Raw genomic sequence first — 27,301 nt, forward strand, 5'->3', positions numbered from 1 at the left:
GTTTCTAAAAATTATTCTATCTGCAGGATATGGATTTTTCAACATTTGAATAGTTATTTGAAAAGTTCATAAATGTAAATGGGAAGTGATGAGCAGCTTTGTTATAATAACAGCATCATGAGTGCATCCTATGTGCCAGGCAGTGTACATTATAATTTTGGCTTTATATTTGATCTTTAAATGCTCTTGTAAGTTACCTCTTCATTTTGAGGAACCGAGGCTAAGAGAGGATAAGAAACTTGCCTAAGGTGACATAGCTGAAGTGGTAGGGCCATCATGGTCCAAGCCCAGAAATGCAGATTATTCCCACTATTTCATTTTAAAATGTTACTTTATATTTGAAGTTTTCCTTGGGTTGCATACTTTGTAAGAACTATATTTTTTGACATGCCTGTTGGAACAGCTCTCGCAGTCTGCTTATCTGACAGATGTTTATAATTGTCTGCTGACTTTTTTTTACCCTTTAAAAAATTTTTTTTAATTTTACTTTAAGTTCTGTGATACATGGGCAGAATGTGCAGGTTTGTTACATAGGTATACCTGTGCCATGGTGGTTTGCTGCATCTGTCAACCCATCATCTAGGTTTTGTTGTTGTTGTTGTTTGTTTGTTTGTTTGTTTTTTGAGGCAGAGTTTCGCCTTTGTTGCCCAGGCTGGAGTGCAATTGCACGATCTCGGCTTACCACAACCTCCACCTCCCGGGTTCAAGCGATTCTCCTGCCTCAGCCTCCCGATCATCTAGGTTTTAAGCCCTGCATGCGTTAGGTATTTTTCCTAATGCTCTCCCTCCCCTTCCCCCCTACCCCTCGACAGGCCCCTGTGTGTGACGTTCCCCTCCCTGTGTGTGATGTTCCCCTCCCTGTGTCCATGTGTTCTAATTGTTCAACTCCCACTTATGAGTGTGAGCATGCAGTGTTTGGTTTTCTGTTGCTGTGTTAGTTCTCTGAGAATGATGGCTTCCAGCTTCATCCATGTCCCTGCAAAGGACATGAACTCATTCTTTTTTATGGCTGCTTTTTAACCTTTTTAATGAGTTTGGGGAAAGTGCATTCCTTTCTCTGATGTTGGGACTTAAAATTTGTGCTTTGTATCTCCTCCAGACATAGCAATAGGGAGAAGTAGCAGTGACTAAGGAGGCTGACATTAATGCCAATTGTAAGTTAAAGGCTCATCTTTTCCATGGGTCTGATTCTGTGTTCTGACTCTGCCTCCAACTATGTTACTTGGGGGAAATTACTTAACCTTAGTCTTAGGCTATCATCTGCACAATGAGAGTTGAATCAGATCTCTCAAGTACTTTGCCACTCTAAAATTCTATAATTCTGTGTTCAGAATTTTATTTTTCTCCCTTCCTTCCCCCTGAATTTTATTTTATTTTTTTTAGAGACAGGGTGTCATTCTGTCACCCAGGCTAGGTTACAGTGGTGCAATCTTTTTTTTTTTTTTTTTGAGGTAAAGTTTCACTCTGCTGCCCAGGCTGGAGTGCAGTGGCCAGATCTCGGCTCACTAAAACCTCTGCCTCCTGGGTTCAGGCGATTCTCCTGCCTCAGCCTCCCGAGTAGCTGTAGCTGGGATTACAGGTGTGCACCACCATGCCTGAGTAATTGTTATATTTTTAGTAGAGATGGGGTTTCACTGTGTTGGCCAGGCTGATCTCGAACTCCTCACCTCAGGTGATCTGCCCGCCTTGGCCTTCCAAAATGTGGGGATTACAGGCATGAGCCAAGTGGTGCAGTCTTATAGCCCACTGCAGCCTTAATATCCTGGGCTCAAGCAGTTCTTGCCTCAGCCTTCCAAGTAGCTGGGATTCCAGCCACGTGCTACCATGCCCAACTAATTTTTAAAAATTTTTTGTAGGGGCAGGATCTCACTGTCACTCAGGCTGGTCTTGAACTTCTGGGATCAAGTAATTGTTCCACCTCAGCCTCCCGAAGTGCTGTAAACTGTAGGCGTGAGCCACCATGCCCAGCTGTTCTTTTAGCCAAGCATCAAACAAAAAGTGAATACTACAGTATCTGGACATAGTACACACTCAATAAAATATAGTTGTTTTTAATTATTAGGGAATTTTCCCATGAAGAGTTTTCAGCAGTTTTTTTTTTTTTTTTTTTGAGATCTCAATATTAAAAGAATGGAGATCAACCAGGACATTTTCTTCATTCTGGATACCCCCTCCTCGTGGCTGTTTCTGCATAGCTCTGACCAGTAGGGAAAACTCAAGCTGCTGGTGTCTGTTCTTTCGTCTCATTTGGAGTCATCTCATGACTGCCTCCTAGCAACTCTATTTGCCTTGTTCCTGGGAGATGATATACTGAGAAAAAACAAGAGAGCAACTGGTAGTAAGAGGTCTGTAGCACAAGGTTGAGATTAATTCTTCATAAATACTAAGAACAGATTTGTGTTCTGAAATCAGACTCATGGATGTGTGCTTTATATTAAAACCCCAATTCTGAAATAACTGTTACTAAAAGGTTAGAATCAAGGCCCTATGACTGAGGAGAAGGAAACTAGAAATTACAAACTTTGTGCTTTTAGGATGATGGAGTTCAGAGTTTCTTTGCCATCATGTAGTATAGTTTACCCATAGAGGAAATCCTTCAAAAACCTTCATTAGAAAACTGCCACAGTAAGAAATCCTGCTTCTTAAAGCAGCTGCTTATTCAGCTGTTAAGTTCTACTCCTATGGAAGCTATTTTACTGAACCTAAATCTGTTTCTGTATTTGTTTCCTTCATATGACGGTGAATACATCTTCCCTTCTAGCATTAAATGTCCTCCCAGATCTCTCATTCTTCCCTCTTCTGCTCTCATTTGTACTGTTAGACTTCCTCCCTCTTTTTTTTTTTTTTTTTTTTTTTTAAAGAGATGGGGATCTCACTATGTTGGCTGGGGTGGTCTTGAACTCCAGGGCTCAACCAATCCTTCCACCTCAGCCTCCAAAGTGCTGGAATTACTAGTGTGAGCCACCGTGCCCGGGCCCCTCATTTTTGTTCCTGCTCTTGACTCTTCATCACAGTGTCTTTTCTTACATTTTCCTCAGTGCCTTCACAATGTAAATAGAAATGAAACCCACAAATAATAGCAAGACAACTTTTCTTTACTCCTGTTCTCTGTGCTTTTATCAAAAATGTAATATTTTAAACAAATCCATGGCTATTTCTGTGCAGCTGTGACCAGTAAGGAAAACTCCAGCTGCTGATGACTGTGCTTTGTCATATATTTGGAGTAATCCCATTATTATTAAAATAATTTGAAAATTATTTTTGCCCCAAGACACAAAAGCTGAAATACTCTTTTCACAAAGTATTATTGGTAGGTTAGTAGTGATTTATAAATATATAATTAGGATTGATTTTTCTCAGTGTTTCTTCATTGCTTGGCTCCTTTCTAACCTTCATTGACTGAAAGCAGATGTTTATATCACCATCTCTGATTTTGCAGAATTGATCTGTCCTTACACTGCATTTAGCATTGATTGTGTATGGAACATAAATTGCTTTTCTGATGCATATGTATTCCATAGCTCTTTCGATTTGTGACTGCACTATAACCTATTTAATTGAAAAGAATGTGCTAAAATTTAGTCATTGTGCATTCTGCTAACAAAAGCAGTTAAAACATGCTAGAGAAATATATCAGAATTTTAAGAAAGAGGCCGGATTTGGTGGCTCACGCCTGTAATCCCAGTGCTTTTGAGAGGCTGAGGCAGGAGGATCACCTGAGGTCAGGAGTTCAAGATCCAGCTGACCAACATGGTGAAACCCTGTCTCTACTAAAAGTAAAAAAAGTTAGTCGGGCATGGAAGCGCATGCCAGCTACTCAGGAGGCTGAGGCACGAGAATTGTTTGAACCTGGGAGGCTGAAGTTACAGTGAGTTAAGATCAGGCCATTGCACTCCAGCCTGGGCAACAAGAGCAAAAGTCTGTCTCAAAAAAAAAAAAAAAAAAAAAAAAAGGCTGGTCACGGTGGCTCATGCCTGTAATCCCAACACTTTGGGAGGCTGAGGTGGGCTGATCACGAGGTCAGGAGATTGAGACCATCCTGGCCAACATGGTGAAACCCCGCCTGTACTAAAATACAAAAAATTAGCCAGGTGTGGTGGTGCGTGCCTGTAGTTCCGGCTACTTGGGAGGCTGAGGCAGGGGAATTGCTTGAACCCAGGAGGCAGAGGTTGCAGTGCACCAAGATTGCGTCACTGCGCTCCAGCCTGGCGACAGAGCAAAGCTTTTTGCTCAAACAACTGGTAAAATGGAGTTGCAGTTATCTAACTTAGGAAAACTGTTGCTACTTGGGAAGGTGAGGCAGGAGGATCACTTGAGCCCAGGAGTTTGAGGCTGTAGGGTGCTACGTTTGTGCCTGTGAATAGCCACTGCACTCCAGCCTGGGCAACACAGCAAGACCTCATCTGTTTTTTTTTTTTTTTTTTTTTTGGAGACAGAGTTTCCATCTTGTTGCCCAGGCTGGAGTGCAACAGCGCAATCTCGGCTCACCACAACCTCTGCCTTTCTGGTTCATGCGATTCTCCTGCCTCAGACTCCCGAGTATCTGGGAATACAGGCGCATGCCACCACACCCAGCTAATTTTTGTATTTTAGTAGAGATGGGGTTTCGCCATGTTGGCCAGGCTGATCTCGAACTCCTGACCTCAGGTGATCCGCCCACCTTGGCCTCCCAAAGTGCTGGGATTACTGGCATTGAGCCATTGCACCCAGCCGACCTCATCTCTTTAAAAAAAAATGAGTTAATTCAGCTGGGCATGGTGACTCACACCTGTAATCCCAGCACTTTGGGGAAGCTGAGGTGGGTGGATCACTTGAGCCCAGGAGTTCGAGACCAGCCTGGCCAACATGGCAAAACCCCATCACTACTAAAAATATTTTAAAAATTAGCCGGGTGTGGTGGTGCATGCCTGTTCTCCCAGCTGCTTGGGAGGCGGGGCAGGAGAATGACTTGAACCTGGGAGGCGGAGGTTGCAGTGAGCTGAGATTGCGCTACTGTACTCCAGCCTGGAAAACAGAGCAAGACTCTGTCTCAAAAAATAATAATAATAATAATTAGTTAATTCATGGAAAGTACTTAGTACCACATTCTGGATACAAACAGATATTTGTGCTTGGCCAACATTTGGAGGCAGTAAAGAAAGCTTATAGAATAACCACATATTAGAACTTGTGAAGGAGAAAATATACATATATATATATATAGTCTCTGTATTAAGTAATTTACCATAAGGGGTTTAAATAGGAATGTTGACTCCAAAGTGAATCTTGAAATCTTGGTGTTTATAATTGTCAAGCCTCTTTTTTAAAAATAGATTTGGTCAACAGGAAGTATTTTTTTCTAATTTTTATTTTATAGACCTAGTCAAGCTTCTTAATTGTTAAATATTGTTGTAACAATACATCTGGGCCGGGCGCGGTGGCTCACTCCTGTAATCCCAGCACTTTGGGAGGCCAGGGCGGGTGAATCACGAGGTCAGGAGATCGAGACCATCCTGGCTAACACAAAGAAACCCCATCTCTACTGAAAATACAAAAAATTAGCTGGGTGTGGTGGCGGGCGCCTGTAGTCCCAGCTACTCAGGAGGCGGAGCTTGCAGTGAGCCAAGATCGCGCCACTGCACTCCAGCGACTCCGTCTCAAAAAAAAAAAAAAAAATACATCTGAGTCGTACATGGTGGCTCATGCCTGTAATTCCAGCACTTTGGGAGGCCAAGATAGGCAGATGGCTTGAGCCCAGGAGTTCCAAGACCAGCCCTGGCAACATGGTGAAACCCTGTCTCTACAAAGAATACAAAAATTAGCCAGGTGTGGTGGCGTGTGCCTGTGGTCACAGCTACTCAGGAGGCTTAGGTGGGAGAATCGCTTGAGCCGGGGAGGCAGAGGTTGCAGTCAGCAGAGATTGTGCCACTGCACTCCAGCCTTGGTGACAGAGTGAGACCCTGTCTCAAAAAAACAACAAACAAAAAAATACATATTGGGCCAGGCGTGGTGGCTCACGCCTGTAATCCCAGCACTTTGGGAGGCCGAGGCGGGCAGATCACCTGAGGTCGGGAGTTCGAGACCAGCCTAACCAACGTGGAGAAACCCCGTCTCTACTAAAACTACAAAATTAGCCGGGCGTGGTGGCGCATGCCTGTAATCCCAGCTACTGAGGAGGTTGAGGCAGGAGAATTGCTTGAACCCTGGAGTTGGAGGTTGCAGTGAGCTAAGATTGTGCCACTGCACTCCAGCCTGGGCAACAAGAGTGAAACTCCATCTCAAAAAAAAAAAAAAAAAGCATCTGGGAATATAAGTGCACCCAGGACTCTAATTTTATATTTCTATTTTTAACATATGAGACAATACTTTATCCATAATAAAGTGCTACATTTTTCAGTCATATAATTAGTAGAACATATACTTCTCTGTGACTCAGTTTTTTTATTTGTAAAATAGAGATAAATAATAGCACTTATGTCATAGGTTGTTGGGAGGGATTAAATTAGTTCTAGCCAGGTCCTATGGCATGTGCCCATAGTTCTAGTTACTTGGGAGGCCGAGTGAGGCAGGAGGATTGGTTGAGTCCAGGAATTTGAGGCTGTAATGTGCTATGTTCGTACCTGTGAATAGCCGCTGCAGTCCAGCCCGGGCAACATAGCAAGACCCCATCTCTCTAAAAAATTATTTAATTCATGGAAAGTACTTACAACAGTGCCTGCAGACAGCTGATACTGAATAAATGTCAGCTATTACTAAAAGGAAGAGTTTGCTTCTAAGGCACTTGGCTAATGTGTTAAAGTTAAATCCTCTTTTTCCAAAACTGTAAATATAGATTTGTTGTGGGGTTTTTTGTTTGTTTGTTTGTTTGTTTGTTTTTTGAGATGGAATCTCACTTATGTCGTCCAGGCTGGGGTGCAGTGGTGCGATCTCAGCTCACGGCAACCTCCACCTCCCAGGTTCAAGGGATTCTCATGCCTCAGCCTCCCAAGTTGCTGGGATTACAGGTGCTGCCACCATGCCTGGCTAATTTTTTTGTATTTTTCATAGAGACAGGGTTTCACCATTTTGGCCAGGCTGGTCTCGAACTCCTGACCTCAAATGATCTGCCCGTCTCAGCCTCCCAAAGTTCTGGGATTACAGGCATGAGCCACTGCGCCCAGTGCTAGATTTGTTGTTATTTCTTATGTAGTACATATTTATGGTGATTTTCTTTTGAATAAAAATGATTTTTATTCTTGATTTTTAAGGAAACTTTAGTAAAATATGTCAGACATAATTTTAATTGTTTTTTTTTTTTGCCTGTTACATGTGACTATATTGGTTGAAAACTTTTTAGTTATGAAGTTTTTCTGTGTGCTACTGTCTTGTATTTTGTATATCTAGTATTTTGATTGTCAAAACACTTTTTGACCCCAAATTATGATTTTGTCATTGCAGGCAAGAAGACAACAAGACCCTAGTCCTGGTTCCAATTTAGGTGGTGGTGATGACCTCAAACTTCGTTAATTAATAGCACAGCAGATGTGTGCTGCCCATCTTTACATACACATTGCTTCTAGTTGGCAGAAATAATTGATTAAAAGACCAGAAACTGTGATAACTGGAGGTACTACGGTCTATTTCTCAACCTTAGGCAGTAATAGACATCACAAACTGCCATGGTTTTGCACTATGATTATAATACCTGCATTTCTAATTTTTTAAGCATGTAGCCAGTAATAATTTGAAGTTTTTTTTCTATGCAAGCTTACCTTGTTGGCATTATTTTAGGGAGTTGAAACTATCAACTGTAAAGCTCCTTTTCTTCCACTTTAATTTAAAAGTTCATGTCATTTAAAAACAAGTCAAGAAATTAAAATTGTATCAGAGGGCTTTCTCTAATCATTTTTTCTATTTTTTTTTTTGTACTTCTAGATGTTTTGGTTATACAGCTTCATTTTAGATAAGCATTCTTATTTTTTGTTTTGTTTGCCCCATTTCCTTTTGTGTTTTTGTAGTCTATAGCATTTTAAAACTGCTGACGTTGTTTGCATTATTTACAGGCTAAAAACTTAGTAGCATAGAGCTGTCTGCCACAGCCTTCTGACAAAGTTTACAGTTATTAAAGTTGCAGTATCCTTTTAAATGCTAGTAATCAGCACTCTTTCTTTTTCTTTTTCTTTTTTTTTTAAATAGAGACAGGGTCTCGCAGTGTTGCCCAGGCTGGTCTCGAACTCCTGGCATCAAGCGATCCTCCTGCCTCAGCCTCCCAGAGTACTGGGATTACAGGCTCTTTCTTTTTAAACATAAAAGTTTTAAATTGGTATTAACTCTGTACTCTGCCCCAGATTGTTTTAGCTTCTGTTCTGTAATCATGAGTTTGGTTGGAGATATTCTCCATAGATGATCTTCTACTGAAATGCCTAAAGAAGTCACAGGCTGGCTTCTGTTTTATTCAGGGATTTTTTTAAAAAGTCAATCAGAAAAGGGATACTGGAGCTTCTTCATGTATGTAACAGCATATTAAACTGGAGACAGTGATGAATCAGCTACAAAGGTAATATTGTATTAAAATCATGTTTAAGATAGCTGCTTTTATGTGTATTTTATATTGCATGCTTTTGTAAAAACATGCTGGGTGATGAAAGATTAGTTTTAGAGAGAAAATGTTCATCTGTGCAGAGGATGCATTTTCTTCCATTAATTCTGGAAAAAACATTCACAGTTATATATATGGTATTTTGCAAAAGGACTATTAATAGAACCTTTTGAGATGAATTAATGTAAGAATATTTTTTAAATAGGCTTACTGTCAAATTGCAACTTTTTTTTTAGATACAGACTGGAAAAAAGTGCTAAGTCATTTGGCACCTCCTTACAAATATTTTTCATGGTCACATTTATTAAATGTTACTACATTTCTGAATTTTTGAAAAATGTATTTTATCATTAAATGGCATTATTTTAAAGGATGAAAAACTGACACAGTCAATTCAGAAAATGGACTGAAGTCTGAATAAGGTCATTGCATTTAAAAAGCATATAACTGTACTTGATTGATGAGGGAGGTGTTACTTTCATTGTATATAAGTCTTATTTCATAAACAGATATCCTGTATCGAATAAAAGTATTTGTTATATATTTGAAGTTATGCATGGAAGGGAGTGTGTTTAAATTGTTACAAACAATAATGCGTCATTAAAGGCCATGCTGATCTTGCATAACTATAAGTACTATGAATGAATTTGGTTGGTTTTGGTGTTGTACAGCTCATATGTTTACACACTCAGTGCCCTAATTTCCCCTGAGGGAATCACTTTTTAAGTGATCCTTACAGTGGTGTTTTATGTTACTTTATTACAGAGCTCCTTGGTTTTTTACTTCTGCACTTAAATTTTTTTAAATAACATGATGATGGTACATTTTCCTCTGTTGTCTAGCTAAGGGCTTTCGGTCCACCAGTAAATAAGATCAAATGCTCTTAAATGTTCCTGTTACCATCCTAATGTAAATACTGGATTTTCCTGTCATTTAGCACTGTGCTGCTTCTGTCTGACTTAATGCTGGCATTAAGATCATGAGCCCTTTTTCTCCAGTAGTACAGGCTTTGAAAACTACTTCTTTTAAGTTATTGATGCAATTTGATATTTTTTCATAATCTATATTTAAACAAAAGTACATCATTGCATCATCTTTTCTAAATTCATCTCCATTAAAACTTGCCTTAAGCTACCAGATTGCTTTTGCCACCATTAGCCATACTGTGTGTTTGTTTGTTTAATTTACTTTCACAATAAACTTCTGTGTAGTAAAAACAGGGTCTTGGCTCTTTATTGACCTAACCCAGTAATTTCTAAGAAAGCAACAACAGTGGCATCTAGTGGTAATTTCTGTTGATTCCAAAGAAGACTACTTTAAATATAGGTATCACAAGGTATACAAATCCCCCAGTGTATATTATGGTTTTCAAGAAATCTGGCTTGATTTACCCATCCTGTGAGATATGACCATAAAGTAGTGATGTTGGGAGAAAGAATTTTAAATTACACATCCAAATTAGTTCCATCTTTCAAGCTAGTTGTTTTGGAAATATACAGCCGTTTTGATTATGCTGGTGTTATATCAAACATTCTTAAGACTCCTGGCATTTTCCTACAACAGAAAAGTAAGCCCTTTTCCTTGAAAGTATGCCTTAAGCTTGACACATAATAAACAGATTTACTCATTAACCACAAGACTTACTGCAAATGACAAAAATGCCTTTAAATTCTGAATTGACACCATTAAGGGAAATTCCAAAGAGTAGGATTCATGCTCTGAGTTTTAATTTCAAAAAATTGAGCAGTAACAGCATGGTTTTAGTAAGTATATCACTTCTAGAAACATAATTGGATATGCTAGCTTGGGGCTGCTTGGTGAAAAATATCTTACTTGATTTATGCCTCATTTGGCAATGAGGAGCTTTTCAATCTATAAACCATTGTATTATCCATAACACATTACCCCAAAACTTAGCAGCTTAAAACAGTAAATACGTATTATCCCACAGGTGAATCACAAATCTGGAAGTAGCTAAGATCAATGGTTCTGGTTCAGAGTTCCTCATAAGGTTAGAGTCATCCTGGGCTACAGTCATCTCAAGGATTGGCTGGATGAAAGATCCCCTTTCAAACCCACTAATGTGGTCACTGACTGGCCTCGGTTCTTTGCAGCTTGCTAGATGAAAGGCACATGTTCCTTGCTAGATGTTGGACAGAGACCTCCTTCCATTTCATGCCCAGCTGGGTCTTTCCATAGGACAGTGCACATCAGGGTAGCTGGCTTCCCCCAAGGCAAGTGATCCAAGAGAGTACACACCCAAGTTGAAAGCACAGTCTTTTTTTTTTTTTTTTTTTTTGAGATGGAGTCTCGCTCTGTTGCCTAGACTGGACTGCAGTGGTGCAATCTCAGCTCACTGCAACCTCCGCCTCCCGGGTTCAAGCGATTCTCCTGCCTCAGCCTCCCACGTAGTTGGGATTACAGGTGCCCATCAACATGCCCGGCTAATTTTTGTATTTTTCATAGAGACGGGGTTTCACCATGTTGGCCAGGCTGGTCTCAAATTCCTGACCTCAAGTGATTCGTCCGCCTCAGCATCCCAAAGTGCTGAGATTACAGGTGTGAGCCACCATGCCCAGCCAAAAGCACAGTCTTAGAACTGAATCTTGGGCTGCCATATTGTATGTTAGAATCAAGTCACTGGGTCTGGTCCACACTCAAAGGGGGAGGAATATTAAGCTTCATCTGTTGAAGGCGGGGATATCAAAGCATTTGTGGACATCTTTCTAAACCACCACAGTGATATATGTAACTGAGTATAAGATACCTTTGGTGTTTTGCCGGGCGCGGTGGCTCACGCCTGTAATCCCAGCACTTTGGGAGGCCGAGGCAGGCAGATCATGAGGTCAGGAGATCGAGACCATCCTGGCTAACACGGTGAAACCCCGTCTCTACTAAAAACACAAAAAATTAGACGGGTGTGGTGGCGGGCGCCTGTAGTCCCAGCTACTCGGGAGGCTGAGGCAGGAGAATGGTGCGAACCCAGGAGGCGGAGCTTGCAGTGAGCCAAGATCGCACCACTGCACTCCAGCCTGGCCAACAGGGCGAGACTCCATCTCAAAAAAAAAAAAGATACCTTTGATGTTTTAATCTAAACATTCTTTGAAGGTAAGATTTCAGTCTTGCAGATTTGAATGCATGATTCCCCCTAGATAGCATCAACCCCTTTTCTTGCATCACCATCATATATTCATATATGGCATTTCAGAAATGTTCCAAAGCTAAAAAATGACAGTCACGGGGTGAAATCATGGATGGAAATGGCAGTTTAGTTTGTTTAAATATGGAATATTCTGAAAGAGATAAGTCACTGTTTTAGTCAACTCTCAGCTTTTGGTTAGAAAATTTAAGCAACTTAGAATTAAGGTCGTTATTGGCCTCATTCAGATTTCAGAAATGTTGAGGAGATGTGAGTAGATAAAAGGCCAGGCACAGTAGCTCATATCTGTAATCCCAGCACTTTGGGGGGCTGAGGCAGGAGGATTGCTTGAGGCCAGGAGCTCAAGACCAGCCTGGGCAAGATAGCAAGACCTTCATCTGCACAAAAATATTTTTCTTAATTAGCCAGGCATGGTGGTGCACACCTCTAAGTCCCAGCTACTTGGGAGGCTGGAGTGGGAAGATCGCATGAGCCGAGGATTTTGAGGTTGCAGTGAGCTATGATCTTGCCACTGCACTCCATCCTGGGCCACCAGAGCAAGATATTACCTATAAAAATAAAAATGGAAAATGTTGAGATTCTATTTTTTTTTTTTTTTGGAGACTAAAAGTATGGTTATCATTTAGGGGGGGAAATATCCAGTGTCCAAAATAAACATGTTCCCTGCTCACAAGGAATCTACAGTCTAGCTAAAAAGCTGACCAAAGGCAGTAACACTTTAAGTTACATTGGAAGTACTGGCTCTTATAGTACATCTATTCTAGTCTGGGTGGTGAATAAAAGCTTCCCTAAAGAAACGTTTTGAGGGTGGGTGCGGTGGCTCATGCCTGTAATCCCAGCACTTTGGGAGGCCGAGGCGGGTGGATCACAAGGTCAGGAGATCAAGACCATCCTGGCTAACATGGTGAAACCACGTCCCTACTAAAAAATACAAAAAATTAGCTGGGCGTGGTGGCGGGCGCCTGTAGTCCCAGCTACTTGGTAGGCTGAGGCAAGAGAATGGCATGCACCCAGCAGGCGGAGCTTGCAGTGAGCCGAGATCGCACCACTGCACTCCAGCCTGGGCGAAAGAGTGAAACTCCGTCTCAAAAAATAAAAAAAGATGTTTGAGCTAAGATCTGAAGGATGGCAGACCTTACGCTAGCTAGAGAAGGTATTGCAGGTAGCTAGCCAATAGCTTGGCAAGTTTGAGAAGCTAAGAGCAGCTGAGTATGACTGGAACAGAAAAGAGGGGGCTGCAGCAGTGAGATGAATCCAGAAGGACAGATTCCACCCAGCAGAGGGCAGGGTAAGAGTCACAAGCAGTGCTGGACTGCCCTTTCCAACTGTGTTAAATAAAACATTTGGACCATTCCCAAGGGTGAACAGGAAGCCATTGAGGGCTTATGACCTTGATGGAATCGGTACTTGAGAAAACTCAATTTTGTTTGGGGAGAATAAGACTGGAGTCAGAAACTTGGTCCCACTGATCATACGATATAGTAACACAGGAAGATTAAGGGTAGCTTTGTTGGCATGGAGACATTTCAAAGTTATAAACAGTACAGGAGGCATAATTGACAGTTTTCCCAATTTCTCTTATCAGTCAGGATAGGCTGGTTATGTTGCTTTGTTTTGTTTGTTTGTTTTTTGAGATGGAGTCTCATTCTGTTGCCCAGACTGGAGTGCAGTGGTTCAATCTCGCCTCACTGCAACGTCTGCCTCCTGGGTTCAAGCAACTGTCGTGCCTCAGCCTCCCGAGTAGCTGGGATGACAGGTGCCTGCTAATTTTTTGTATTTTTAGTAGAGATGGGGTTTCATCATGTTGACCAGGCTGGTCTCGAACTCCTAACCTCAGGTGATCCACCCGCATCGGCCTCCCAAAGTGTAGGGATTACAGGCGTGAGCCACCACGCCTGGGCTGGTGTGTTGCTTTTAAAACACCAAAAAAATTTATTGGCTTAAAGATTTATGTCTTATATGCTAAATACTCATCAGGGGTTGACCTAGGCTAACAAAGCAGAACTGGAGGACTGCCAGCCATTGTGACAGAACCAAGAAAGAAAACAGGTAATGAAACAGGCATTGGCTTTGAAAACTCACCTGAAATTGATACACGTGACTTCTGTTTTCAATGGACCAAGCAATTCACAGCCACACCCAACTTCAGTTGTGCAGGGAAATGCAACCCTTTTTGCCCAGGAGTCAGAATATTTGTGAATTGCTCTAATGACTACAACAGGCCACTCTTTCAATTATTTTACTTTCCTTCCTTCAAGAAAATACACATCATGGAAGAAAACCTAAAAGTGCCTGCTAGTCAGGCAGTTGAGCTAAAATTGTGTGTGGAGACCAGGATCTACGCACCCAGTACACAGTGGTGGGACAGGGACAGAAAAATTGCAGGAAGCACTTGCCTTCAGAAAGGGGAAGAATGAAGTCACTGGTCAGTAACAATTATGAAATGACACTGGAGACCATTTGAGGGCCCTCTGCCCTAACAGAGGGGAGTGTTCTTTTTAAGGCCTATTAGGATGGGTTCCCTGCTCCACCATTTTCCATGACTTTTAGCCCCATCCCTCATTTGCTGTACACATTACCTGTCATTCCTGCTTTCAAACTGGCTTTAAAAAAAAAATCTAACTGGGCGCGGTGGCTCACACCTGTAATCCCAGCACTTTAGGAGGCTGAGGCAGGTGGATCACCTGAGGACAGGAGTTCAAGACCAGCCTGGCCAACATGGTGAAACCTCGTCTCTACTAAAAATACAAAAATTAGCTGGGCATGGTGGCACGTGCCTGTAATCCTAGCTACTGGGGAGGCTGAAGCAGGAGAATCGCTTGAACCTGGGAGGCGGAGGTTGCAGTGAGCCGAGATCTCGCCACTGCACTCCAGCCTGGGCAACAGAGTGAGACTCCGTCTCAAAAAAAAAAAAAAAAAAAAGGAAAAAATAACTTGGCAAATGCAATTAATAATAACCATGGTACTAAGATTGTTTTCCAAGTTCTTCAAGTAATGTTTCAAGCTTGTTACATTTCTTCCCTTCCAAGTTATCACGTGACAGTTTTACCAGAAGGATTGACATCCTTCCAAACACCAATGTCAGTTCCCCCAATCACCGTCCTTCCAGCTACCCAAGCTGGGAAAACTGTCGTTATTCTTGACTCCCAGTCTCTCTCATCTCCCACATGCAATCTGTAAATCCTGCCAGTGGATTCCATCAATTCTCTGTTTTAAAATTTTAGTTATACACAAAGCAATTACCTGTAAGCCAGACACACAAGTACAGACCTCCTAACAAATCTGTGAGATTGTTACAGATTTTACAGAAGAAACTAAGGCATGGAGAGGCTAATTAACTTGTCAAGGCACAAAGCTATTAAGTGGCAGAACTGGGATTCAAATTTTGAGTCCCTGAGCTTAATCACCATGTTCTGACCTGAAGCTGTCCCTGCATGTCTGGCTTTGACTGCTACCATGACTACTTGTCCTCCCTGAATATGCTTTTCATTAGCCAATTCCATATTTCTGAACATCCCCACCCTCAGTTTGGGGGAATGGCTGTAGCTGACATTCTCCTGAGTTGGCCTGCTCCTGCCAGGCACCTTCTGCTTCTATTGTGTGTGTGTATTGGGCTCTGGGCCAAGGCCTCCTAATATCACCATCCCAAAGCTGTTACTCCCACCTTGGATAAAAACCTGGGTGAATCAACATTAAATGAGCAAAGATAAACTTTTGTTTATTTTTTTAGAGATACAGTCTCATTCTGTTGCCTAGGCTGTACTGGAGTGCAGTACATAGCTCGCTGCAGCCTCAAACTCCCAAGCTCGGCCGGGCGTGGTGGCTCACGCCTGTAATCCCAACACTTTGGGAGGCCGAGGCGGGCAGATCACAAGGTCAGGAGATCAAGACCATCCTGGCTAACACGGTGAAGCCCCGTCTCTACTAAAAATACAAAAAATTAGCCGGGCGTGGTGGCGGGCCCCTGTAGTCCCAGCTACTCGAGAGGCTGAGGCAGGAGAATGGCGTGAATCCGAGAGGCGGAGCTTTCAGTGAGCCAAGATGGCGCCACTGCACCCCAGCCTGGGCGAGAGTGCGAGACTCCATCTCAAAAACAAAAACAAAAAGCAACAACAACAACAACAACAAAACTCCCAGGCTTAAGTGGTCTTCCCACCTGAGCCTCCTGGGTAGCTGGGACTACCTGCATGTGCCACCACATCTGGCGTGTGTGTGTGTGTGTGTGTGTGTGTGTGTGTGTGTGTGCGTGTGTAAATGGGGTCTTGCTATATTGCCCAGGCTGGTCTCAAGCTCCTGGCCTCAAGCAATCCTCCCACTTCAGCCTCCCAAAGTGCTGAGATTATAGGCATGAGTTACCACACCTGGCCAGATAAACTTTTGTTGTTAACTAACATTGTTCACAGAAATCTATCTGCCTAGTATTCCAACAGGGAATTTCTTAGGGCTCTCCCTGACAACTTTGTTCTTTCTGTTTGGGGGTTACCCAAATTAGAAATCCTTTTCACTTTGTTATCCAGAATGATGTGGTTTCTTCTTTGTCTTGCCTCTGGTACAACCCCACTGGGCTTATCCCACAACCCCACTGGGCTTATCCCACCCCAATTTAGGCCCCACCCATCTTTCTCCTCCAGAAATAAGTCCCCTCCAAGTTTTCAGAGAGTCTTGCTCTGTTGCCCAGGCTGGCATGCAGTGGGGTGATAATTGGCTCACTGCAACCTCTACCTCCTGGATTCAAGTGATTCTTGTGCCTCAGCCTCCCAAGTAGCTGGGAATGCAGGCATGCACCACCACACCTAGCTATTTTTTCTATTTTTAGTAGAGACGGGTTTTCACCATGTTGGCCAGGGTGGTTTCAAACTCCTGACCTCAGGTGATCTGTCCGCCTCGGCCTCCCAAAGTGCTGGGATTACAGGCGTGAGCCACCGCGCCCAGCCAGACACTTTTAATTGACTAAGATTGCTCCTCACCAATCTTAAGATTTTTCCCCAGATTTCCTTCCCAAGCTATCTAGCCCAGCTGCCCAACTAGGCTTTTCTAAACATATCTTTAATGCTTGTCATGGTAAGGAATAATGACCCCCTGATTCCTGTCCTCTGCCACTCTATTAGGTATGATTGACAATGTTTTATTTTTCCAGAAATGTTCTTTCTTTTTGGCACAGCCACTGTTTCTTTTATTTTTGTTTTTACAGAAAAAAAGGCCGGGGGAGGGGGGCGGTGGGTGGTCATGGTATGCATACTTCTGCATCTGGCTTTTTTCTCTTGGAGTTCCTTCCACATCAACATAGAGACCTACTTCACTTTTTATTATTTATTTAGAGACAGGATCTTGCTCTGTCATCCAGGCTGGAGCCCCGGGGCTCAATAATCACAGCTCACTGCAGCTATCCTCAAGCTATCCTCCCACCTCTCAGCCTCCTGAGTAGCTAGGACTCCTGGCCCAACCTACTGCCATGACACCAGCTAATTTTTTTTTTAATAGAGACTGGGTCTTGCTATGTTGCCCAGGCTGGTCTCAACTCCCGGGCTCAACCGATCCTCCCACCTCATCCTCCCAAAGTGCTGGGATTACCGCTGTGAGCACTGCTCTCAGCATTCACCTTTAAAAAATATCTCTATCTATCTATCTATCTATCTATCTATCTATCTATCACCTATCTATCTATCTATCTATCTATCTATCTATCTATCTATCTATCTATATCACGGTTTATTTAGCCACTTCCCTACTGGACATCTCAGTGACCCAGTTCTGTTGTTTTGGCATACAATGCTGCAGTGGACAACCTTCTCCATGTAGTTCATTTTAATCAAACAGCGACTTCAAATTTTGATAGAGCCTCCAAAGAAACGCTAGTATCAAGCCAGTTTGAGAATTTAGTATGCCACTCTCTCCCCTGCTGAAAACCTTCTTCCAGGGGCAATGTAATGGAAAGGACTTGGGTTCTGCGCCTAGAACCAAGGAGCCTTGGGTCTTTAACATCTCTGGGCCTCATGTATTCGCCTATGTAAAGTCGGTATAATCTCGCATCTCAGGTTGGTTGTGAGAACCCAGAGACTGCCTCCGTGAAGGCTTGGCATCAGCAGAGGCCTCGGCTGTCCTTTAGTTTCAGGGTGTCCCGGGGCATGGGCCAAAACCTCAGGCTGAACCTGCTAGAGGAACCTTCCTGTCCCTTGCAGATTAGGAAAACTGTGGCACAGAAAGCGCCAAGGGGTTGGTCAAGACCCCCACAGCTTTGGTCCACGCTGCTGCGGGCGGCTTCGGATCCTGGTCCCGGGGGACTGCGCACATTTGGATGTGGTCAGCAGGGAGGCCTGGCCCGGCCCCTTCCTCTTCTACCCAGTCCTCTCCCCGAACCAATTCCGACCCCTAACGCCCACAGTTCTCACTCGCTTACGGTTCGACCCTTGCCCCAGGGGCGACTGGGTGGGGCCGTCATTCCTGAACAACTAAAAGCTGCTGCGGCCAGCGTCACCTCCGGCCCCAACGGAGACGGTGGGGGCCGTGAGGCTTAGGGACTCCGCGTCCTCCCTCCTGCTGGGCCTCAGCGTGCCCTCTGTACTTGCCTTCTGCTACCAGTGAACGTGAGTGGGACGTGTGTGTAGACAGCAGACGGGTGTTGTGCAGCTGTGTGATGTGTGTGTTGTGTGGTGAACCCTTCTTTATGTAGATATGTGAAGTGTGTGTGCTGTGGTGCACAGATGTAGGGGCTCACGAAGTACTGGGCTCCTTGCTCCTAGAGCCCCAACAGTTCCCAACATTACAGCCCTGCCCGACTCAACCTCCGCAGAGACGGCGGCGGGACCCGCAGTTTGCGCGTGCGCGGCTCCGCCCCAGGCTCCTCCCTCGCGCTGGCACTCCCGCCTTCGCCCGGCCCTCCCCGCGCTTTACGGCCCGGCACGCCACTTTTACTGCAGTCGCTCCCGCCGCCGTCGTTGCCCCCGCCGCCGCGGCTGCTGCAGGTGAGGTGAAGTGAGGTGAGGTGTGGTGTTGGGCCGGTGCTGCTGCCGCTGCCGCCGGGGAGGAGGTGGAAAGCGGGGCTGTGGCGGGCCGGCGGGGGCGGCCTGTCAGCCGCTGCTTTGTCTCCTTAGCTCGGGTCCCTTCTGCGCTGCCGCAGGGAGGCCGCCCGGGCCAGGCGAGCCGAACCAATGCTGGACCTGGAGGTAGTGCCCGAACGCTCTCTGGGGAACGAGCAATGGGAATTTACGCTGGGTGAGTTTGGGGTCCTCTGTCAGGACCCCATTCGCTGATCCTTGCTTTCTCCTGGGCTCTTCCCACCTCTGTTCTCAGTCTCTCACGCCCCTGCGCCCGCAGCTCCTCACCTCTTTCGTCCTCTCGGCTCGCTGGGCTCCAGGCACTAGATACCCGCTCCAACTGGCCCGATTTGCCTGTCAGTTACTCGTCTCGGGTCTCAGCAGGGTCTCTTCTGGGACGGTGGGACAGTAGTAGTAAAGACAGTAATAGCTTGCTCTCCCCAAATGCCTAATGCCCGGCCCTGCTATTTTTGGACGTAATTCTCTCTAGTACCCCTCGCCGGCGCCTGAGGATAGGTACTGTTGTTATTCCCATTTCCATTTTACAGACTAAATAATGGCTGAGAAGTGGCTGACCCCTCTGATCATCACTGTGGCCTGTGGTCTGTCTCCCACTGCTTTTCTGGGCTGTGGCTTCCTTCCCCTTTTTAGGAGGGGAAACCTAGGCTTGGAACCCATGATCAGATGTTGGGGCTCTGGTCAAGGGAGTTGAGTTTGTGTGTATTAAAGGAACAGCTGACTTGCTTCCCTCTTTTTTTTCTTTTTTTTTGAGACGAAGTCTCGCTCTGTCGCCCAGGCTGGAGTGCTGTTGCGCGATCTTGGCTCACTGCAACTTAACGCCTCGTGGGTTTAAGCGATTCTCCTGCCTCAGCCTCCCCAGTAGCTAGGATTACAGGCACGCGCCACCACACCCGGCTAATTTTTGTATTTTTAGTAGAGACGAGGTTTCACCATGTTGACCAGGCTGGCTGGTTTCGAACTCCTGACCTCGTGATCCGCCCACCTCGGCCTCCCAAAGTGCTGGGATTACAGGCGTGAGCCACTGCACCCGGCCCCGCTTCTCTCTCTTTTGAAATATAGTCTGTATCGGATGCTGTAATCCTAAACCCAGACCTCAGTTGTGACAGGTGAAGGTTGGATGAAATAGGAGTTAGGGAGAAGTAACGTTTAGTTTCTAAAAAATGCAGTTTGGTCGTTTTGGGGTTTGCTGGCCCAGCCTTCTCCCTTCACCCTCTCCATTCCCAGCATCACTACTTTTATGTGTACAAGGATGTTTGCATTCAGTAACCCCTGTGTGTTTACTTTGATGTCCCAGCACTAAGAAAAGGGGGTGAGGTAGGTGTTGGTGCTGTTTGTTTGTGCAGGCCTGAACTTTAGTCACTCTAGTGTGAGCTACTGGACTAAATCAGCTGCTCCATTGGATTATAAATTATCCTTGACTCTGGAAGACTTATGTCTGTGGAGACAGTGTGTTGGAGAAACCAGGTGGTACAGATTGCTGGTAAGGCCCTGCTGATGCTTAGTGGCTACATATGTCCTGTGTGTTGTAAGAGCTAGTTTTTGTTGTTGGTGTTTTGTTTTAAGACAGAGTCACTCTGTTGCCCAGGTTGGAGTGCAGTGGCACAATATCGGCTCACTGCAACCTCTGCCTCCCGGGTTCAAGCAATTCTCCTGCCTCAGCCTCCCTACTAGTAGCTGGCATTACAGGGGTCTGCCACCACACCCGGCTAATTTTTGTATTTTTAGTAGAGACTGGGTTTCGCCATGTTGGCCAGGCTGGTCTCGAACTCCTGACTTCAAGTGATCCGCCTTGGCCTCCCAAAGTGCAAGGATTACAGGTGTGAGCCACCATGCCCAACCATAAAAGCCGGTTTAATTTAGGGGAGTTGGCCAAATTCTTTCGTAACTTAACACCACTCCTGCAGAGTTCTTTCCAAAATATTAGCTGGTACGAAATGCTCCATTGTCTCGTGAAGCACTAAGAGCTTGGTTGGAAGGCTGGTGATACCATGCTAATGCTGTTTGGCTTCTGGTTAACTCCTTTCCTACCCTCTCCTTGACAGCTTCTACCCAAGCAAGATCCTCCCACAGCTGGATAAAAACCACAACCATAGCTTCAAACTGTGCTTAGTAGTGTGACTAGGTTGTGGATCTCTTGGTGGTACAAGTATTCAGAGTCCCTTGGTCAAAAGTAGTGGTAGGGACTGGGTGCAGTAACTCATGGCTGTAATCCCAACACTTTGGGAGGCTGAGACAGGAGGATAGCTTGAAGCCAGGAGTTCAAGACCAGCCTAGGCAACATAGTGAGACCTCGTTTCTACAAAAAAAAAAAAAAAAAAAAAGCCAGGCCTGTAGTCTTAACTACTCGGGAGGCTGAGATGGAAGGATCACTTGAGGCTGGGAGGTCAAGGCTGCCGTGGGTCATGATCACACCACTGGGCGTGATCCTGGGTGAGAGAGAGAGACCCTGTCTCAAGGAGACAAAAAAAAAAGTAGTTACTAGGATATTAATTGAGATGAGGATTTCCAGAAAACTGAGTGAGAGAGCAAGGCTTCTCTCAGCTGTTGTTTTGATACCCTAACCCTGACTCCTAGCTCTGCTAGTTTCCCAGGAATCAAGGGTTTACACAGTTCTTACAAACTATCTAAATAGCAACCAAAAACAGTGAGAAGGGCATTTCTGTATATTGGGTCCAGAATTGAATTTTAGGGGGAAGCTCATAGACTGGCCCAGAGCCTTCATGATTCCCGTGGGTCTTAAAATTCATTTTTACATGGTGTCTGCCTGAGAGATGGTGTTAATTTAACTTTATCAGACTTTAAAAATGGAAAGTCATTTTCCACCTCTGTCAATCTCCTCCCCCACCCTGAACACGTCCAAACTACATTTGGGGCTGTTAGGTAGGGATAGGTCTCGGAAGGGAATCTGCTTTAGAATTACATGCCTAGGCTAGTGAACCAGGAAGAACTTACCTCTTGCCACCACAGGCTTGTAAGATAGGTGTTGTTATCTCTTTTTGCCAGGTGAGGGACAGGCTCAGAGAGAGAGATGATAAACAAAAGTCGCCAAACAGGCATATCCTGCATCCCACTGCTCTTTCCTTCTGAGAGTGGACTCAACTTTGTCACCAGGTTTCTTATTGGAATCTGTGCAAATGCAGATGCAATTATCTGCCTGGCATCACAATGGGAAGCTGCATCCTGGCAGCTCCTTGGCTGCCTTCCTGGTGGTATAATGTTGGATGATTAGGGAAATGCCAGCAACACAGGGACAGGAAAACCTAGGCCAAGCAGAATCTCTGTGAATATGAATGTCACTGATGGTTTGACCAGCAGTGGAGTAAAGGCAGTGCAGATTTGAAATGTTTTGTTTTCTTTTTTTCTTTTTCTTTTTTTTTTTTTTTGAGACGGTGTCTCACTCTGTTGCCCAGGCTAGAGTGCAGTACCGTGATTTTGGCTCACTGCAAGCTCCACCTCCCAGGTTCATGCCATTCTTCTGCCTCAGCCTCCCAAGTAGCTAGGACTACAGGCCCCTGCCACCACGCCCAGCTAATTTTTTGTATTTTTAGCAGAGACAGGGTTTCACCGTGTTAGCCAGGATGGTCTTGATCTCCTGACCTCGTGACCTCGTGATCCGCCCGCTTCGGCCTCCCAAAGTGCTGGGATTACAGGCGTGAGCCACCGCACCCAGCCTCTTTTTTTTTTTTTGAGACAGAGTCTTACTCTGTCGCCCAGGCTGGAGTGCAGTGGCGTGATCTTGGCTCACTGCAACTTCCACCTCTTGCGATTATAGGCTTGCGCACACCAGGTAATTTTTTACTTTTAGTAGAGATGGGGTTTCACAATGTTGACCAGGCTGGTCTCGAACTCCTGACTTCAAGTGATCCTCCCGTCTCGGCTCCCAAAGTGCTGGGAGGCATGAGCATTTGTGCCGGGCCCTGAAATGTTTTCAGTGAGAGTTGCAGAATGTATTGATGCAGAGGCAAGTCTCTGAATTTGTTTTTGAAATTAGTCTTGAAAGGGACTAAAAAAGGTAGATTTAAAGGGTCAGTGAAGAAAATACCTTCTCTGAGATTACCTTGTTCCACAGAGACTGAAGGCTCACTGTGTTGAAGGCATCATCTACCTCTGTGAACTCTGCTCACAAACGTTGAAAATAAACAGTGCACAGTGACTCATGCTTGTACTTTGGGAGGCTGAGGTGAGGGGATCACTTGAGCCAAGAGTTTGAGACCAGCCTAGGTAACATAGTGAGACCCTGTCTCTATTTAAATAAAAAATAAATAAATAAAAATTTAAAAAAAAAGAAATGATCTTATTCCCTGAAGAGCTTAGTCTAGTGATAGAGAGGGATTATAGAAATAGTTCCTTTTATTATAATCAAGTAGAAGATGTATAGGGTACTGTGGAGGGGAAGAAGGGACTTGAACTGACCTAGGGGTTCAGAGAAGGCTTCCTGCCAAACAACAGGAGCTGGAAATCTTCCAGTCGAATGAAAGAAGAAAAAAAAAAAAACCACAGGAGAAAAGGTAGATGATGTGTGCGGGGAACTATAAGCAATTTGGTATTATAATTAGAGCATGATGTACTGGTAGAAGAAGAAAATGGATTTCCCAGAGTCCCAATTCTGTTTGGTTACAGCTGCCTGGGATACTATCAAGGATACTTTGTGTTGGAATCTGTGCAAATCTGTGGAAAAAAGGATATGTATTAGTGAAGTGTATTGTGGGCATTCGTTTAGGAAGAACTGGATTTGGAGAGGTGGGGAAGAAGGAGGAATCTAGAGGTTTATGACTTGAGAAACTCTGTAAGATGTTGGACATAGATATTGAGACCTAGAATACAGAGAAGATGAAAAGATCACTTTTAATCTGTTGGCTTTTATTTGCCTTTAGACGTATACAGAAAACAGATGGAGATATGAGTCAGAAACTGGGTGGTTAGTTGAACCAGGGATGAGCAGAAGAAACATAGCCTATTGGAGAGACTTGGAAAAGTTAGAGGAGAGTAGTATTGGTGGAGAGACAATAGAAGTTCGAGAGAAGGAGGGTGGTCAACAGGATTCGTGGTATAGGACCTAAGTGTTCTACCTAATTGCTTTGTTTCACAGATGTGCATGACCACCTACAGCTGTGCCAGGCACAGTGATTGGGTGCTGGGAGGTATTGAGGTGAACAAGACAGACAAGGTCCTACCTCTGTGAAGATATAAGGGAGACGACTAACAGATAAATAAATGGTATGAGAGGCTTCATTGAATAAGGCAGTGAGGGAAGTGAGGTGTGACCAAGACCTAAAGTGCGAACAAGAGGCAGCTTTGGGTAGAGCATTCCAGATTCCAGCAGCAACAAGAGCTAATTCAGAAGCCTGAGGTGAGGAGCTTGACGTGTGCAAGTAACAAAGGGTGAACAGTGGAAAGAAGATATAGATGGGTAAGATCCAGAATATTCAGGGCCTTTGGTGATGACATGGTGTTTGGGTTTTATCTGCCTGCAATGGGAAGCCATTGAGAGGTTATAAGCAGGCAAGTGCTGAGATCTGTGAGACAAAGATTTGTGCGGTTTAGAAGGCTGACCATTCTGTTAGAGCTGGGATAGTGCTCCTGTTTCTTTGCCATTCATATAGTTAGTTCCCTTTAGAGATCTTTCGTAGCCCTCCTTTACCAGTAGCTGTGTGATGACCAGTCACCATGGCTGCTTCGTCTCCTCTGGGTGAGTTTCTCCCTGGGTGACTCAGGATCCTAAGATCCTAAGATGCTGAGACATCCTTTGATGTGGTAAATGGAATCCTCCCTCAAGAAACTGGCATGGGCTGGGAGCGGTGGCTCATGTCTATAATCCCAGCATTTTGGGAGGCCGAGACGGGAGGATAGCTTGAGCTCAGGAGTTTGAGACCAGCCTGGGTGGCATAGCAAGACCCCGTCTCTTTGAAAAAAAGAAAAAGAAACTGGCATGTGCCACGTGGATCAGAGAAGCCATGCGGCCTTCCTCTTTCTTGACATCTAACTAACTTGAGTTTCTCTGTCTTCTGCACGTGGATGTTTGTCCATTCCTCCTGGGAATGACAGCATAGATGTTCCTCCATTTAGAAATGGCAAAGGTGAGGGATGCATCCAGCTTGTTCATATTCTCAAACATTTATTGAGTCCCTACTGTGGGCCAGGTTTTATGCTATGGAAGGCTGAAAAGTACTTTTTTAAAGATTATAAGTCAGCCTTGTGATGATTGCGTTCAACTTTCTTCAGATTGAAGAATGGCCTCTCAGATGAGGGTAGAATCAGATTGTTTAAATGTAGATGAGCCATGAGCTTTTTACCTTCTAATTAATTCTTCATTTGTCAGCTCTTTTTTGCATATCGCATCTCTTTGACCTGGAGGCCAACTGATTTAAATGTGAACTGACTGCCATCGGATGAAGCCATGGTCCCTTTTCCTTCCTTTCTCTTGTCACCCACTCTACAATCCATCAGTCCCACTCAGTAAATATTTATTCAACAGTCACTGGATTGGCCACGTGCGGTGGATCACACCTGTAATTCTAGCACTTTAGAAAGCGGAGGTGGGAGGATTACATGAGCCCAGGAGTTCAAGACCAGTCTGGGCAACACAGTGAGACCTCGTCTCTACCAAAAATTTAAAAGTTAGCCAGTTGTGGTGGCACATGCCTGTAGTCCCAGCTACTCAGGAGACTGAGGTGGGAGTATCTCTTGAGCCTGGGAGACAGAGGTTTCAGTGAGCCAAGATTGCACCACTACACTCCAGCCTGGGTGACACAGTGAGATTGTGTCTCAAAAAAAAAAAAAAAAACAAACAAAACCAGTCACTGGGTGGTTAGCTCTGAGCAGGGTACAAGGGATCCAGAGAGTGGTGAGCAGCAGACACATTGTTTTTGTATTCATTAAACTATGAGTCTTTGTTTTTTGATTGTCCAGGACCTGTCTCTATGTGTGTTTCTTCTTGTTTAAATTATAATGGACTCTGGAAACAAACTTTTTTTTTTGAGACGGAGTGTCACTCTGTCGCCAAAGTTGGAGCGCAGTGGCGCAATCTCAGCTCACTGCAACTTCTGCCTGCCAGGTTTAAGCAATTCTCCTGACTCAGCTTCCTGAGTAGCTGGGACTACAGGCGCACACCACCATGCCCAGCTAATTTATTTTATTTTATCTTATTTTTTTATTTTTAGTGGAGACAGGGTTTCACCACGTTGGCTAGGTTGGTCTCGAACTTCTGACCTGATGATCTGCCCATCTCGGCCTCCCAAAGTGCTGGGATTACAGGTGTGAGCTACCGGGCCTGGCCCCTTGTCGCTATTTTTAAATTAAATAAAAAATAAAAAGAACTAGATATTTGTGGGATTTTAAGTAAAAATCCAGTGAAATCCTTGGTAAAATAAGTTGATTCATTGATTCTGGTGGATGAGTGATCTTAAACTTTTTATTTTTTTATTTTTTTGAGATAGGGTCTTGTCTGTCACCCAGGCGGGAGCACAGTAGCACTTATCATGGCTCACTGCAGGATCAACCTCCTGGGCCGAAGCAATCCTCTCACCTTAGCCACCCCAGGACCTAGGACTACCGGCATATCCCACCATGCCCAGCTAATTTTTTAACTTTTTGTAGACAGGATCTTACTATATTCCCAGGCTAGTCTTAAATTCCTGGCCTCAGACGATCCTCCTGTCCTGCCCTCCCAAAGTGTTGGGATTACAGGCATGAGCCACCACACCCAGTCCTGATTTTAAACTTTTAAAATTGTTCCTTATAAGTCATGTACTCTAATAGGCCTTCATTTCAGAGATGCAGAGACAGGTGCCAGAAAGGAAGAGAAAGGACCTATCTCAGGTCATATCTAAACCATGGCAGAGTGAGGACCAAAACCTGGGTCTGCAGAATTATGCAGTCAGTGCTTTTCTTGCTTGGTTCTTTGATTCATACTTACTTTGCTTTCTCTGAGCGCTTGTCTGTGTCAGATCAGTGTGGAGGTCCCTGTTTCCAGGAAGACTTTTTGTATATTCACTGCCTCCCCTCCCCTTCCATGCATGTCCAACCTTTTGGCTTCCCTGGGCCACATTGGAAGAAGAATTGTCTTGAGCCACACATAAAATAGACTAACACTAATGATAGTTAATGAGCTTAAAAAAAATAAAAATGTGAAAAGGGTCCATGCATCATACGCATCATTTTTTTTTTTTATAGACGGAGTTTTGCTCTGTTGCCCAGGCTGAGTGCAGTGGCGTGATCTTGGCTCACTGCAACCTCCGCCTCCTGGGTTCAAGCATTTCTCCTACCTCAGCCTCCCGGGTAGCTGGGACTACAAGGGCAGCCACCTTGCCTGGCTAATTTTTTTTTTTTTTTTTTTTTTTTTAGTAGAGTCAGAGTTTCACCATGTTAGCTAGGCTGGTCTCAAATGCCTGACCTCAAGTGATCCTCCCACCTTGGCCTCCCAAAGTGCTGGGATTGCAGGCATAATCCACCACACCCGGCCCATGCATGATTTTTGTGATATCCACCACCACAGATAAGCAAAAGAGTCCTTGCATTCAAAGAGTTGGA

The 27,301-nt window shown here is 44.4% G+C and overlaps 2 protein-coding genes across 7 annotated transcripts in view; both read left to right on the plus strand.

Moving 5' to 3' along the window:
* CBFB (core-binding factor subunit beta) overlaps positions 1–9,774 on the plus strand; it is a 73,478-nt gene extending 63,704 nt beyond the window's left edge. For all 5 annotated transcript variants that reach the window (XM_019012597.4, XM_019012596.4, XM_063700275.1 and 2 more), the window contains one exon: positions 7,417–9,774. In XM_019012597.4, the coding sequence (XP_018868142.2) occupies positions 7,417–7,439 (23 nt within the window). In that variant the 3' untranslated portion in view covers positions 7,440–9,774. The remainder of the gene's footprint in view (positions 1–7,416) is intronic.
* Positions 9,775–18,489: 8,715 nt separating this feature from the next.
* PHAF1 (phagophore assembly factor 1) overlaps positions 18,490–27,301 on the plus strand; it is a 37,325-nt gene continuing 28,513 nt past the window's right edge. The window contains exons 1-2 of one of the 2 annotated variants that reach the window (XM_004057793.4): positions 18,490–18,679; positions 18,809–18,929. In XM_004057793.4, coding sequence (XP_004057841.1) covers positions 18,866–18,929 — 64 coding nt within the window. In that variant the 5' untranslated portion in view covers positions 18,490–18,679; positions 18,809–18,865. Of the gene's footprint in view, positions 18,695–18,808; positions 18,930–27,301 lie in introns of both variants that reach the window. The other variant, XM_019012595.4, reaches the window with a different exon arrangement.

This window comes from Gorilla gorilla, chromosome 18, assembly GCF_029281585.2.
Source record: "Gorilla gorilla gorilla isolate KB3781 chromosome 18, NHGRI_mGorGor1-v2.1_pri, whole genome shotgun sequence".
NCBI classification, from domain to species: Eukaryota; Metazoa; Chordata; class Mammalia; order Primates; family Hominidae; genus Gorilla; species Gorilla gorilla.